Below are 16,077 nucleotides of genomic sequence, written 5' to 3'. Positions count from 1 at the left end.
CAGAAAAGACGACAAAGTAGAGAGGCAATTTAACATAGAAGACAAGGCCTTTGATACTATTTCCCAAACTGAACGGCTAAGAACGCTTGTGCTACAACAGACTATAATCCTCTATTTTTCTTTTACCCTACACAGTTTCCCACAATGCCCATCTGTGCCAACGTGCCCTTTCCCATACCGTCAGAGTTTCAGCAAGAGGAGAGGTCAAGTTGGCAGAGGAGAGGCCGGGACTATGGCGAAGTCTGGCACACTTCCTGGAGAGGGCAAAGTCTAACTGCTACCATGGTAACTACACAGGGCATCCTTAATGCTGCCTGGTGGGTAAACATCTTAAAAGCCTGGAAGGAGAAGGAAGGGGCACTGATTGGAAACGAACAGGAAGGAAACACAGCGTTTACCATCTGTGTTTGCAGCTATTCCATAGAGAGCATAAGGCGTTACTGATCAAAACAGTAACGGTAATGATCTGATATTCTTTCCTGCATCTAAACCTGTTGAGAGAAACCAAACATTGTCCAATGGGATGGAGTAAGTAAGTCGCCTAAGTTGGTGTGTGCATGCACGTGTGTCTTATGCTAGCCTGTACCCTCCACCCTTCTCCCACCCTGTTGGTCATTACCAGGTATCCTTCAGTCTTCTTCTGGCACCACTTAAGCAGGGCGTTCCTCTTGGATCCCCCGTACTCCCTGGCCAGTGCAGACAGGGCGTATTTTCTCTCCTCCCTATGGACACACAGAAGGACATGAAAGAACACAGGAACAGAAAGAATGATCAGACACATAGGGGCGGTTTTACAGACACATATTTAGCCTGATCTTGGACTAAAAAGGATTGTCAAAGGAGATTCTCCATTAAGCTTGCTTTTCAGTCCAGCACTAAGCTATATCTGTGTCTATCACTAAGCTATATGTGTCTGACAAACTACCTCAGTGCACCCTTCAGAAGAGGAAAATCTACAACACATCAGCGTGACAATGAAAACCTAAAAAATACAATGTGTTATACATTTTTTTGTTCATCCCCTGCATTCACCGACTAGCAAGTCAAGCTGTGGACAAAATAATCCTTCTATAATTCAGCGCAAACTGGCTCTAACCAGAATAGATAAAAGGAGTGGGAGGCTCCGGTGTACAACTGAGCAAGAGGACACGTACATTAGTGTCTAGTTTGAGAAACTGAGCTGCCTAGAAGGCCAGCATCCTGGAGTCACCTCTTCACTGTTGACGTTGAGACTAGTGTTTTGCAGGTACTATTTAATGAAGCTGCCAGTTGAGGACTTGCGAGGCGTCTGTTTCTCAAACTACACACTAATGTACTTGTCCACTTGGTCAGTTGTGCACCGGGGCTTCCCACTCTTTCTATTTTAGTTAGAGCCAGTTTGTGCTGTTCTGGGAAGGAAGTAGTACACAGCGTTGTACCAGATCTTCAGTTTCTTGGCAATTTCTAGCATGGAATAGCTTTCATTTCTCAGAACAAGAATAGACTGACGAGTTTCAGAAGAAAGTTCTTTGTTTCTGGCCATTTTGAGCCTGTAATCGAACCCACAAATGCTGATGCTCCAGATACTCAACTAGTCTAAAGAAGGCCAGTTTTATTGCTTCTTTAAATCAGACCAACAGTTTTCAGCTGTGCCGACATAATTGCAAAAGGGTTTTCTAATGATCAATTAGCCTTTTAAAATGATAAACTTGGATTAGCCAACACAACGTGCCATCGGAACACAGGACTGATGGTTGCTGATAATGGGCCTTTGTTCGCCGATGTAGATATCCCATTAAAAATCAGCCGTTTCCAGCTACAATAGTCATTTACAACATTAACAATGTCTACATTGTATTTCTGATCAATTTGATGTTATTTTAATGGACAAAAAATGTTTTTGCTTTTCTGAACGGTAGTGTACACACACACACACACACACACAGGGGAAAGATCGAGAAAGAGGGGAATAGATAGATCAAGAAAGAGGGGGACAGAGCATTAGAGAGGTGGTTCAGGAATGAGAGGGAGATAGTGAAAGGAGGAAAGTCCTTTTAGTCGAGCCTGTCAACCATTCAAAGCAGTGTGCGCTGTCAGCGCTCAATATATGGTTGCAGTCAATTGGATTTCCAGTTATGCTCTCCTGAATTACCTGGAATTTTTAGTTCACACCCCGCATGCCTCTGATTGATTGTCTAGTCTATCTGCCACTTCGCTTAATTACTGATATACCCATCTGTAGAGCAGAGGAGAGTAGCCATAGGGAGATTGGACACAGACAGATAGACATCCACAGATACTGATAGAGACACAGACCGAGACAGAGATAGAGACACAGACTAGGGCTGTTGCAAGTTTGGTAGAGTGAGCTTCAGGTGGATCCAAGTTAATACAAATGTTACAAATTCATTGCAGACAGGCCATGTGTAGCCAATGTGACTTATAGGATTTTTTTTTTTTTTTATCAGGATATTTACCTGCAGGCTGCAATGTTTTTATTTGTTGGCTTTATGTAGGCAATTTTTACATACTTGGCAATAGCAAAAGGTTTGTATCATTTAGATTTGGATAGAATTTTGATTAACCACATGACAATGATTTAGAGATATGGAGACATTCTAAATGAAAAGAAACTGTACCACCAAAATGTGCATATGAAAACCAGAACTGGCACACAGATCAGCAGAAATGGCAAGATACATTGGCATTTCACATGAGAAAGGCTGCCGACTCCCCGTGTAGCCCATTACCAGGAACTTCATGGAAGTAAGGGCAGAATCTGCTAACGCCAGCAGGAGGAGAATGGTCAGGACAAGGTTATCTTGATCTCAGGCTCCCTCTTGACTAATTTGTGTCTTATTTCATCAAACAGTATGCTTAAAGAATAAGACAAGCTGAATGCATATATAGTTGATTTTATTGAAACACATATGGAAAAATACTTTAAAAACTTTTAATCATTTTGACAAAGATTTTTGGGGGGTCAGGCCCAGCCCTAAGACAGACACACACACACACACACACACACACACACACACACACACACACACACACACACACACACACACACACACACACACACACACACACACACACAGACACAGAGAGAGAGAGTCCATACCGTAAGCGTCCCCTTGTGGAGGGGGTGACTGAGGCGGTGGGGGAGGAGGAGGCGGCGGCGGAAAGGGAGGAGAGCTGGGGGGAGGAGGTGATGAGGGAGGCTGAGGTAGTGTTCTCTGAGGCAGACATGTCCCTCTTCAGCTCCTCACTGCACCTTCGTGACACTGGGGACAAGACAGGAGAAAGGTCACTTACTGGAACATGGGTCACTGTGATGACTGAAGAAGTAGTTAACCACAGTGTTATCTGCACCACAATCACATTACTTTCACTATCAAGCCACAATAAAGTAATTTGGAGCACAGCACAGTCACAAATGTATGATACAGAATCTGACAGGTGCATATAGTAAACACACACCTGATAGGGACTTGGAGTCCATGTTGGGGACCCTCTGGAGGGAAGAGGGGGTCCCAGGCGAGGCCCGTAGCAGGTGATCTGCTGTTGGGGATGGAGAACACAGTCCCTAGTACTCTAAATGGACCCTTAAATTAACTAAATATGGAAGTATGTTGGTTGAAGCAGAGGGCAAGTCATAACTCTGATCCATAAAATCATCCAGCCAGTAAATAAACACACTTCAGAGCCCAAGATATTACATGAATACCTGTTAATGCAAACAGACTTTTCCTAAATACAAAAGTAGAGCTTTGTGAGGCTCACAGTTGGCTGCTTTTGTGCCAACCTAAGGGGAAAAACTGAGTCTGAGCTGAGTTAGCAACGGGGGCTCTTAAGAGGTGTGTGAACAGGCATCTAAATCCACTGTGGCATGCTCTTTTTACTCCTTGTCTGCATCCAAAATGGCACCCTATTCCCTATTAAATGCACTACTTTTGACCAGGCCTATAGAGCTCTATATAAAAAGGAGGAATAGGATGCCATTTAGGGCAAAGCCCTGTTGTCTGAGCCTGTGGCCTCCCCACTGATGGCTGCCTGCACAAGGCTGCTATATGAACCTCATGTGATTGCAGTGCCTGCTATATGAACCTCATGTGATTGCAGTGCGCTGCTATGGATGAGGGAGCCTCATGTGATTGCAGTGCCTGTGGCCCTTCTTCCATTTTTACACCTGACACTGAAAATAGAGGTCAATCTCCCATCCCCGTCTGCTACACACCGCTCTACTATTCCAACCTCCTAGCTATACATGGACATCCAGACGGACTTCTTTCGGTCTTGTGGTGTTCATCTGTGAGGTCATGGTGCAGTGAGGTAACCTACTAAACTAGGTGAATGCACTGACTCCCTGGATAAGTGTCTCCTAAATAACTCAAATGTAAATATGTCTGTTTTGTTGGACAACCATTACATGATATGAATGAAGACAGCGTTGTACCCACCTGGCATAGTGAGGTCTGTGTAACTGGACCTCTTATCCACCATGGAGGACGGGGGTTTGGGGGTCGATGCCGTGTGCCTCTGAAACATAGCACAATTGAAGAGAATCAGACATACACACCAGCATATACAGTAACATTGTTCATTAATGAGGACAGTATAACAGAACTACTCAAGAAGTAGGGTATCCAATCAAAAACGCATATTTTGTCCAATGGGTAAAATAATTGTTAATTGTGTATATACTCCTTTAAGAAAACCAAAGTATACATATAATCCGTACCAAAGTTATTGGAGTTTTTACCATTGTAGGATCGGATGGCCAAAATTAGGGGGACTAAATCAATGGAGGCCGGAGGAATTTTTTTTAAAAAAGGGGTCAAAAAAGAAATCTAAAATATCTGGAAAATAGCATTGCGTCAGCTAGGCTTGATGCAGTGGGAGAATTAAGGCTAACTGACAGGCTCACCGTTGAACTGGTCATCTTTCTTCTCAAATCCGGAGGACAAAAAAAAAAAAAAAGGTAAGATAGATATCGATTGAGACATGACATAGTATTTTCAGTTTAGTATACGCTCTTCAGATTAATGTGAAATTCCTGCTCTTTCGCAAAGATTTCCCAAAAAACAAGCAATATCTTTGTGAAATGTCAATGGAGCAAAGAGCGTACTGCAAGCTTTTTATTTTCAAAGCATTTTTGACCTGAGGAAACAACTTCGCAGACGACCACATGACCATGTCAAATCCTCAAAAGTGTCTGTGAGAAAGCGGTACTGCTCTGTCAGATCTCGGTACTTATTATCGGATGTATTAGGTTACGAAATCTGACTTTTTGGATAGAATGTTAATGATATGTTAGAGAAAGATACCCACTGAACGATTCAGAACATGAATAATCATATTTGTCTTGGTAAAATGCATTTTATAACATTTTTACATTTTAGTCATTTAGCAGACGCTCTTATCCAGAGCGACTTACAGTAGTGAATACATGCATTTTTAAAAAATGGTTACTATATATATTTTTTTTGTACTGCCCCCCCGTGGGAATCGAACCCACAACCCTGGCGTTGCACACACCATGCTCTACCAACTGAGCCACAGGGAATACTTTTTTTTAATATAACATAAGGAAGTGAAATTTCATCACCACAGTGTGATTTCAACCACTCTGGGCAGAGAGGGTGGATACCCTATATTAGAGCTACCCGACCCCCGACATTATACATCGGGTTAGGACTGGGTAGGGCCTGTTTTTTCATTACGAAGTTGGGTACCACTAACATTTTCAATCGGAGCCATTTTCTCATGCTCATAACATATCTCATCATTGAGCAGAGCAGCCCCAGTGGAGCTGTTGCTATGGATTAGTGCTGACCCCATTTAGTCGACTGGTCGATTGTTTGGTAGATAGGCTGTTGGTCGACCAAGATTTTTGTAGTCGAGTAGTGGCAAATATATATTTTTTAAATTATGACACACAAGATACCTATCTGATTCACGCCTGTGAGTGGACTAAAACGGACCAGGTTTTTTTTCTTCTGGTTAGGCTTCATTGATCTCTGGCTCCCTCTTAAGTAATTTGTTTGTTTTCATTTTTAAATCACAGTGCTTAAAGCATCAGACAAGCTCAGTAGCCTACATATAGTTGATTTTATTCAAACAAACGGTGTGTCTATATATGGAAAAATATCCTTTTTAAAATTTAAACCAATCGCTTGGTCGAAAGAACAGACAACTCTCGGTCAACAGTTTTTTTCTAGCTTGAAATATACTTATTCATGTTACCATACTAGAATTTATTGATTACTTTACATGAATATATGTTGGGGTCAAAGGAGGGTGGATAAGAATTAGGTGTATGGAAAGTTACAGAGGGAGACAAGGGTGGGAGGCAGGAAGTTTACATTCTGTTAACAATAACCTGTTTGAATCTCATGGATCCTATGGAGGAAGGTAAAAGGCAACAGTCTGGTTTCAGTCACTGATAAAGGTTGGACAGTCGTAGAGTAGTGAGGAGTGAGGAATTCAGTGCAAGCTCAGGTCAGATGAAGTGAGAAGGAATAGTCCCATCACACACACACTTCAAAATCAAGTTATTGGTCACATACACATTTTTAGCAGAGGTTATTGCGGGTGTAAGAAATTATTGTGTTCCTAACTCTAACAGTGCAATAGTACCTAACAATTCACAACAAAACACAAATCTAAAAGTAAAAGAATGGAATTAAGAAACAAAATATTAGGACGAGCAATGTCGGAGTGGCATTGACTAAAATACAGTAGAATAGAATACAGTATATACATATGAAATGAGTAAAACAGTATGTTAACATTATTAAAGTGACTGGTGTTCCATTATTAAAGTGACCAGTGATTCCATGTCTATGTATATAGGGCAGCAGCCTCTAAGGTGCAGGGCTGAGTAACCAAATAAACGGGTGGTAGTACTTACATGCCTACGAAGGTTCTAGCAGGAGGTTAGGCCATGACTACACCAGTGAAAGGAACCAATTACGTTCCTGACCAGCAACAGAGATGCATTGGCTATCTAGATGTGCAAGGAGTTGACTCCTAGTAGAAGGGTATAAATATACGTGCTTGTGTAAACAAGTCTGTCTTTACAGCTGTTTGACCCAGTGGGTGAATGAACTTGGTTTGAGCTTTTTTTCTAGTCATCCATTTGAGTTTTTACTCTGTTCAGAACAGTTGGCGTTGTTGTCAGGACTCACCACGATTCACAGTCAAACTAGAGAGTCCGAATCAGTGAAACAGGAGCCAGCACCAAAAACAAGGTAGACACAGATCCTACACCTGTTACCAGTTAATAATTATTCATACGGTGAATAGTTTGTCTGCATTTCCTGAATCAGAAATGCCTTAAACTTGTTTTGGTCTGTCCTCTCTCAAGGTTATGGCGATAGTGACTCCAGATGGTATCTACAGTGGGAAGAAAAAGTATGTGGACCCTTTGGAATTTCATGGATCTCTGCATAAATTGATCACAACATTTTATCTGATCTTCATCTAAGTCACAACAATATACAAACAGAGTCTACTTAAACTAATAAAACAATATGTTTTCATGTCATTATTGAACACAGTGTAAACACTCACAGTGCAGGGTGGAAAAAGTATGTGAATCCTTGGATTTAATAACAGGTTGACCCTCCTTTGGCAGCAATAACCTCAACTAAACGTTTTCTGTAGTTGTGGATCAGACCTGCACAACAGTTAGGAGGAATTTCAGACCATTCCTCTTTACAAAACTGTTTCAGTTACACAATATCCTTGGGATATCTGGTGTGAACCGCTCGAGGTCATGCCACAGCATCTCAAATCGGGTTGAGGTCAGGACTGACTGGGCCACTCCAGAAGGCCTATTTTCTTCTGTTCAAGCCATTCTGTTGATTTACTTCTGTCTTTTGGTTTGTTGCCCTGTTGCATCACCTAACTTCTGTTGTGCTTCTATTGGCGGACAGATAAAGACATTTTGCAGGAGAATGTAAGGCTAAACTTGGGAATTAATTTTTCCGTTGATGACAGCAAGTTGTCCAGGCTCTGAGGCAAATGTAACTAAAGTTGTGGTGGTTGGAAGGAACACACAACACTGTGTGGAGAAAAAAAGGCACAACACCAACATCATTTGGGGCTGCCCCAAACCATGATGCTCCCTCCACCATACTTTACAGTTGGGATGAGGTTTTGATGTGCCTTTTTTTTCTCCACACATAGTGTTGTGTGTTCCTTCCAACCACCACAACTTTAGTTTCATCTGTCCACATAATATTTTGCCAGTAGCGCTGTGGAACATCCAGGTGCACTTTTGTAAACTTCTGATGTGCAGCAATGTTTTATTTGGACAGCAGGGGCTTCTTCCATGGTGTCCTCCCATGAACACCATTCTTGATTAGTGATTTACGTATTGAAGACTCGCCAACAGAGATGTTAGCATCTTCCAGAGATTTCTGTAAGTCTTTAGCTGGCACTCTAGGATTCTTCTTAACCTCTCTGAGCATTCTGCGCTGTGCTATTGCAGTCATCTTTGCAAGACGGCCACCAGGATGAAACTAGCGAGATTACAGGCAAAAACTAAGAAGGGAGGATTAAAGCTCCCTAACATGCAATTATATCAAGAAGACTTTGTCGCTGCCCAAATAGGCTCTCTCGCTCTATTGAGAACTCGACTAGGCCAATTTGGGTGGACATGGAAGAGGAACTTAATGCCCCATATGGATAATCAGATTATCTGAGTCAACAAAAAGTGGGACTGCAGAATCCAATAATGTCCTATACTAAAAATAGATGGAGACAGAGTCACAAGATGGCGAGATTGTTGCCTTTCTTGACAAGCTCGGTGTCTTTATGGAACAACCCTAAATTGAAAATAGGGGGACACAGTTTTCTGGAAAGATTGGTATAGAAAGGGGATAAAGAACATTGGTTGTCTATATCAAGAAACACTTACCTCTGAAGAACTAAGGTCCAAGTATAATTTACAGAAACAAGACTTGGAGATATCTCCAACTTAGAGACTGTATGTTTAAGGTAGGATAGAACAACAAATTCCCAGTACATTCTGATAGTGTTACGATAGACATCCTTTGCAAATTACCACATACAGCAGGGCTTTTATATTGCCACCTTATAGGTGGATTTAATGATACTTGTATGGGCCTAAAGGCCGTATGGGGAAAAAGACCTGGAGGTAACATTTGGAGAGGAGGAATATAACAGTACAACAGACGCTCCTCCTATGAGAGATGCCCGGTCCAAGCTGATTCAATTTAAAGTGTTCAATAGGATTTATTGGACTTCTCTGAGGTTGAACAGAATAGGTTTGATAGAATCCAGTCGATGCTGAAGATGTCAGTCAAGTACAGGTGACATGATCCGTATGTTCTGTGACTGTCCAAGCTTACATACCTTTTGGCAGAATGTAATGGAAAAGATTGGGGATATTCTGGGTACAACAATAATTTCAAATCCTGCTTTGCTATTACTGAATATCACTAAGGATATTGATGGACTGAGAAGCTCATGTTTAAACTGGCTAAAAGTTGCTCTAACCACATCCAAAAGAGTCATACTGAGACACTGGAGGGAGAAGGACCTTCCCTCATAAGAAATGGTCTATAGCCTATTGAAACAGCTTCATATGAAAGATTGATTTATAAAATGAATGGAAAACCCAATAACTTTTCTGACATCTGGGGACATTCTCTCAAGGATAGAAAGAGAAAACAATCTGGAATGGCCTGATTGACAACTGGTAGAGGTACGACCTTTTTTCTTAGTTTAGTTTGTCCTTTTGTTGTAATAGTTGTTATGGGGAGGGTGAAAAATGAAAAGTTTGTTTCCTTTTCTATCTTTGTTGTGTGTGCGGTGTGTTCGGGGGGTGTTAATGCCCCTTAACTTTTTACACATTACGTTGCTGCCTTGTAGCGGGGCGGGGCCAGGGTGCATTCCAAATGCACGGTTTATTCCTGTCTGTCAAGTTATTGTTTAATGCCAAATGTAATTCAATTGCACGGTTGTTATATCGTGAAAGGAAATAAAAGCTATAATTACAACAAAAAAACTAAAAACATAGCAAGGTAAAACAAAGCCCCTACTATCAGAATCCTAATGTTAAAGATATATGGCTTTCTGGATTATACAGCCCAATGAATTACTCGTAGTCCGAGTCTTGCTTTGACATCCGAGGATGAAGACTGGGTAAAAGTGAGTGGGATAACCAACAGGAAACTAAATTTCATTGGAGCCCAGGGAAGATCTAGCATCCCATTGGCACAGAACCGGACGGTCCTTGCCCAAATCTCATTCTCATCAAGGGTGGTGTGAAATTATTGAACATGTATTCTCTCTCTCTTCCCTGTTCAAGTCAATAGGTTTTCTAGGTGGTATGGAACATGTGAGTGATCATTGTTCCAGACAAGAATTGTTGGAAACTGACTGACTTGAGCACGTTTTAATATTTTTATAACTATATAAGTGGACTAGCAGTAGTGATTAACGTGTTATGGGTTAGATGGAATGATCTATGTGCAAATGTATTTGTGGCTGGAGGCAAAGTACATAGGTGGCCTGTGTCTGAGACAGAATGTTTCCATAAGGGTGTTAGTTGCAGATTCTGGCAGGACCGATATCAGTGCATTCTATGCAGTCCCAAAAACCAAGGCGTTAACGTTACAGGGAATTGGGAAAGTGGAATTGAATATGACTGGGCCGGAGATTCTTGTGGCTCATAGATTAAGGAAGTGGGTAATACGAGTCTCTGGGAGAACGATACCACGCCTCTGTATAGTAATACAGGGGATAGCTCGTAGTAGAGGAAGGACAGCTAACGGTGCACAATATAGAAACTACTATGAAGACAACTTGAACGTCACGCATACCCATATCATGGTGGGAGTAGCAGAGATGGTGTTATCATTTCAGACACTATTGTCAACTTTCAGTGAGTGGTTCATCGAAGAATGTACAGCTCTTGAAAGACTAGCTACAGATCCCCGTATACAGGAAGCCACCTCACCAGAAGGACTAGCTACAGATCCCCGTATACAGGAAGCCACCGCACCAGAAGGACTAGCTACAGATCCCCGTATACAGGAAGCCACCTCACCAGAAGGACTAGCTACAGATCCCCGTATACAGGAAGCCACCTCACCAGAAGGACTAGCTACAGATCCCCGTATACAGGAAGCCACCTCACCAGAAGGACTAGCTACAGATCCCCGTATACAGGAAGCCACCTCACCAGAAGGACTAGCTACAGATCCCCGTATACAGGAAGCCACCTCACCAGAAGGACTAGCTACAGATCCCCGTATACAGGAAGCCACCTCACCAGAAGGACTAGCTACAGATCCCCGTATACAGGAAGCCACCTCACCAGAAGGACTAGCTACAGATCCCCGTATACAGGAAGCCACCTCACCAGAAGGACTAGCTACAGATCCCCGTATACAGGAAGCCACCTCACCAGAAGGACTAGCTACAGATCCCCGTATACAGGAAGCCACCTCACCAGAAGGACTAGCTACAGATCCCCGTATACAGGAAGCCACCTCACCAGAAGGACTAGCTACAGATCCCCGTATACAGGAAGCCACTTCACCAGAAGGGAAGTTTGCTGTAATAATAGCATCATATCTCTTGTGATTAAGAAACATGTGACAGAGTTTTGTAAGGTTGGATACTCTTACAACGCCAATAATCTCTCCCCCATTCCTAACCACCAGCAAACACTTATCTCCCAGAAGATTGGGACCGAGTGACAGTAAAAGGAAAGTGTCAGAAGGTGGCTGCTTACCAACCGTTGGGACCCAAAGTTTACACTGTAACGAGGGTGTTCACAAAGGGGTGGGGTGTAGATCGGCCTTGGGATGAGAGTTGTGTATCTAACCTGAACACAGGGAAGTATTCTCCACAGATACCAAATGTAGCAGAACATAGGATGTCAGTGGCTAGAAAGTCAGGTAGGAGTTGGGAGACAGGTAGGGAGTATCTGAAAGATTCAGTCCTAGATCTATCGGTGAACCACAAGGGCAATAGGAGATCGGGAGCAGGAGACAGATTCAATGCAATTGCTATTCTCAAGGCAGTCAGTCGCTGTAGGGTCAGCAACTGAAGGATGCTATAGTAACAGCATGGAACTGGACTATGGAGCAAATGAGGGGTATCTTGAAGTATGCATCATGGACAATGTTAGTGGTAGCAGGGGTTACCTTGTTAGCATTGCTGGGATATCACCTTCTGAAGGTGTTGATGTTCAAATGTGTATATAGTGCAGATTTACCTCAAGATGAGGTACAGTTGATTAAGGCCACCGCTCGTGTATATCGGGTGGCCACCTTTTGTAACCTGTAGCCTGATGGGGAGGACTGGGTACAAGCATGAGGTGTTTAGAGCCTTCATTGTTGTGGACCCAAGCAGAACAGTATCCCAAAGGTCTAGAGTCAGGAAGTGGGAATCGTCATGTTATCAAACTTCCCAAAAATGTTTTGCCATATATAAATTATGCATAGCTAAAGACATTATGAATACTTTAAGTCTTTTGCTATCACTCTCTTAGGAATCCGAAGGAGGAAATGGAGAAAGTCTCCATGAGCAGAGCGCATGCAGAGCGAGCTGCGCGCAGGGAGCGAGCGACAGACAGAAGAGCCGCTAATGGACATACTAATGGAGGAAGTTATTTTGCAATTCGGGCAGGGCCGGGATTACATTTGCCAGAAGCAAATTGGGCCTGGGTAGGGTAGGGCCTGAACGTCGAGGGCATAGGTAGGGTTCGGTTTTAAAATGCATTCCTGAGCAGGGCTTTACCCTACATAAAGTAATGAACTTAATTAACACATCATAAAGTTTATTAGTAAGGTGAAGTGTACTATCATTATGCTGAGACTGAGCCACTGAGGGATAACTCTAGCCTGAGTGCCAGCCAGTCTGTTTGTGCTATCATACGAACTCCTTATCACTCACTGTTAGGGTTGCAAAGGGTCGGAAACTTTCCGTGAAACTTCCAGAAATTTTCCATGGGAAGTTAAATTCGGGAAATTGAAAATGTTGCTTAAAATTCATTTAAAAAAAAGTTAGCTTATAACAGTGAACCTTTTATGTGGGATACACAAGGCAATTCTTGGTCTTGGGGATAGTTTAACCAAAATATGCCACAATTCAATGGAATTGAAACCCTCTGCATGCACAGTGCACTCTTCCATCACATGTACAGCTGATTTTCAAGATCTTGCACACTAATGAGATGCTATTGAGCCCACACTACTATACTGTCTGAGCCAAGGACTACATGCTTTCTGGTAGGTTTTGATTACAATACTGGGTGGGATGAATATATTTTATATGACATACATGATTTTTTGTTAACTAGTAAATAGTAGCCTACAGCAAAGTGTGTTAAAATCATTTCTAACTTGTTAACCATTTCTGCTAATTAGTTTTTGCTACTATGTGGGTTTTAACTTGCTTCAGCCTGCTAACTGAGAAGTGTTAATTCATCTGTTTCCATACATGTTTCATTTGAAAACATTTATCTTACAAAAGGAGTTGTTTAATCTAACTGCTTAACTATTTATCTGTACATGGATTTGTATTTAAAAAAAAAAAAAATATTTACAGGAAAATGCCATGGGCACTATCTGATGTGTGGAGACATTTCACTGCAGCTAATGTAGAAGGAAACACTGTGTACATTTGCAAATAATGTGCCAAAGCATGTGAAGAATGCAACAAAGATCCAGAATCATCTGGCCAAGTGCATAAAGTTCCCTCAGCGCTCACAACAAGCAACCTCAAATAGAAGTAGAGGGACTTTTGTCAGAGGTGAAAATGATGACTCAGACACCTAATTGATAGCAACAGCTCATGGTCCTCCTGGAATCAGAAGTTGTTTTGACTCAATAGAGGAACGTAGTCAGAGAAATACTGATGAATGTCTTGCTCGATCTGTGTATGCAACTGGTTCACCTCTGATGCTCACAGGCAATGTGTATTGGAAGAGATTTCTGAATGTTCTTCGCCCAGCATACACCCCTCCAACCAGACATGCTTTATCTACTAATTTGCTGGATGCAGAGTTCAACAGAGTTCAAGTAAAGGTCAAGCAAATCATAGAGAAGGCAGACTATTGCAATCATCTCTGATGGGTGGTCGAATGTTCGTGAGCAAGGAATAATTAACTACTTCTCCACCCCTCAACCAGTATTCTACAAGAGCACAGACACAAGGGACAACAGACACACCAGTCTCTACATTGCAGATGAGCTGAAGGCAGTCATCAATGACCTTGGACCACAGAAGGTATTTGCACTGGTGACAGACAATGCTGCGAACATGAAGGCTGCTTGGTCTAAAGTGGAGAAGTCCTACCCTCACATCACACCCATTGGCTGTGCTGCTCATACATTGAATCTGCTCCTCAAGGACATCATGGCACTGAAAACAATGGATACACTCTATAAGAGAGCCAAGGAAATGGTTAGGTATGTGAAGGGTCATCAAGTTATAGCAGCAATCTACCTCACCAAGCAAAGTGAGAAGAATATGACCACCACACTGAAGCTGCCCAGCAACACCCGTTGGGGTGGTGTTGTCATGTTTTACACTCTCCTGGAGGGGTAGGAGTCTCTCCAAGAAAAGGCCATATCACAGTCTGCTGATATGGACAGCCCCATCAAGAGGATCCTCCCATCAATAGGACCCTCCTGGATTATGTATTTTGGGAGAGAGTGGTAAGCAGCCTGAAACTCCTGAAACCTATAGCAGTAGCCATTGCACAGATTGAGGGAGACAATGCCATCCTGTCTGTTGTTCAGACTCTGCTTGCAGATGTAAGAGAAGAAATCCGTACTGCCCTGCCCACTTCACTGTTGCTCCAAGCAGAGGAAACTGCAGTTCTGAAATACATCAAAAAGCGTGAAGACTTCTGCCTGAAGCCCATACACGCCGCAGCGTACATGTTGGACCCCAGTATGCTGGCAAGAGCATCCTGTCTGGTGCAGAGATCAACAAGGCCTATGGTGTGATCACTACCGTGTCTCACCACCTTGGCCTGGATGAGGGCAAGGTTCTTGGCAGTCTGGCAAAGTACACTTCCAAGCAAGGGCTTTGGGATGGAGATGCAATATGGCAGTCGTGCCAAAATATCTCAGCCACCTGGTGGAAGGGACTTTGTGGATACGAGGCTCCTTCCCCTGTTGCCTCCAACATCCTCCAAATCCCACCAACATCAGCTGCCTCAGAGCACAACTGGTCCTTGTTTGGGAACACACACCAAAGCACGCAACAAACTGACTAATACAAGATTGGTGGCCATCTGGGCAAATTTGAGGCTTTTTGAGCCATCCTCAACAAGGTTGGAAAATGACAGTGAAGATGAGGCCTCAGACTCTGATGTTCAAGAGGTGGACATTGAGGAGGACCAGGGAGAAGACATGGAAGCCTGAGAGGAAGACAACCAATGCTTTAGTTTCTAGACTATCATTTTACAGATGTATGTTGAAAACGTTTTTGGGAGATGCGATGGATCATTCAATATTCCCTTTTGTTGTTCAGTGAAATAATCCCATGTGAAGAGTCAACTCATTTAATTAAAGTTCAATTTGTAACTAAATTGTTTTAAAAAAATTATATTGGAAGGATTTCATAATTTGCAATTATGTCTACTTATGATAAGGTTTATGTCTCCATATGATATGGTAAACATAACCAATGCAAAAAACATCTACATTTAAATGGTTTTAATATTAATTTGCATATATATATATATATATTTCTGTTAATTCCCACAGAAAGTTTCCAACTCTGAATATATTCCCCAAAATGTGCAACTCTACTCAGTGTCATGCCAAACATTGTTGGCTTCACAATCAGATTTGGGACCAGGCTAGGATGCCTTGTGTTATAGTGGAGGACTTATTATGGGTCACATAGTTCCAGGGTGACTTTAGTGTTTCTAGCGGAATCAGGCTTAACAGTGCTGATTTGTCCTCTCCAACTCACTGCCCAGATAATCAAACCAATGAGGAAATATGACAAAAATATACAAAGCCAGACCTCTGCTTGAACTTTTTTTTTTTTAATCTTCAATCCATCCAACATTCATCCCTTCTAACATCTCAATAC

At 42.3% G+C, this 16,077-nt stretch overlaps 1 protein-coding gene and 1 long non-coding RNA gene across 3 annotated transcripts in view; one reads left to right on the top strand and one right to left on the bottom strand.

The window, feature by feature from the left end:
* Positions 1-16,077, bottom strand: part of LOC106566282 (cytospin-A) — a 40,105-nt gene that overhangs the window by 10,264 nt on the left and 13,764 nt on the right. The window contains exons 9-12 of one of the 2 annotated variants that reach the window (XM_014134174.3): positions 4,440-4,518; positions 3,460-3,540; positions 3,101-3,263; positions 620-722 (exon numbers count right to left, since the gene is read on the bottom strand). In XM_014134174.3, coding sequence (XP_013989649.3) covers positions 620-722; positions 3,101-3,263; positions 3,460-3,540; positions 4,440-4,518 — 426 coding nt within the window. The remainder of the gene's footprint in view (positions 1-619; positions 723-3,100; positions 3,264-3,459; positions 3,541-4,439; positions 4,519-16,077) is intronic. The other variant, XM_082955407.1, reaches the window with a different exon arrangement.
* Positions 101-7,975, top strand: LOC123725550 (uncharacterized). Its single transcript, XR_006758064.2, has 3 exons — positions 101-285; positions 7,142-7,232; positions 7,349-7,975. It is a non-coding gene; the product is annotated as an uncharacterized LOC123725550 (long non-coding RNA).

Source organism: Salmo salar, chromosome 01 (assembly GCF_965601325.2).
Source record: "Salmo salar chromosome 01, fSalSal1, whole genome shotgun sequence".
In the NCBI taxonomy this organism is placed as follows: Eukaryota; Metazoa; Chordata; class Actinopteri; order Salmoniformes; family Salmonidae; genus Salmo; species Salmo salar.
Note: the sequence above shows the minus strand (reverse complement) of the source record. Positions and strands in the feature narration are given on the sequence as shown.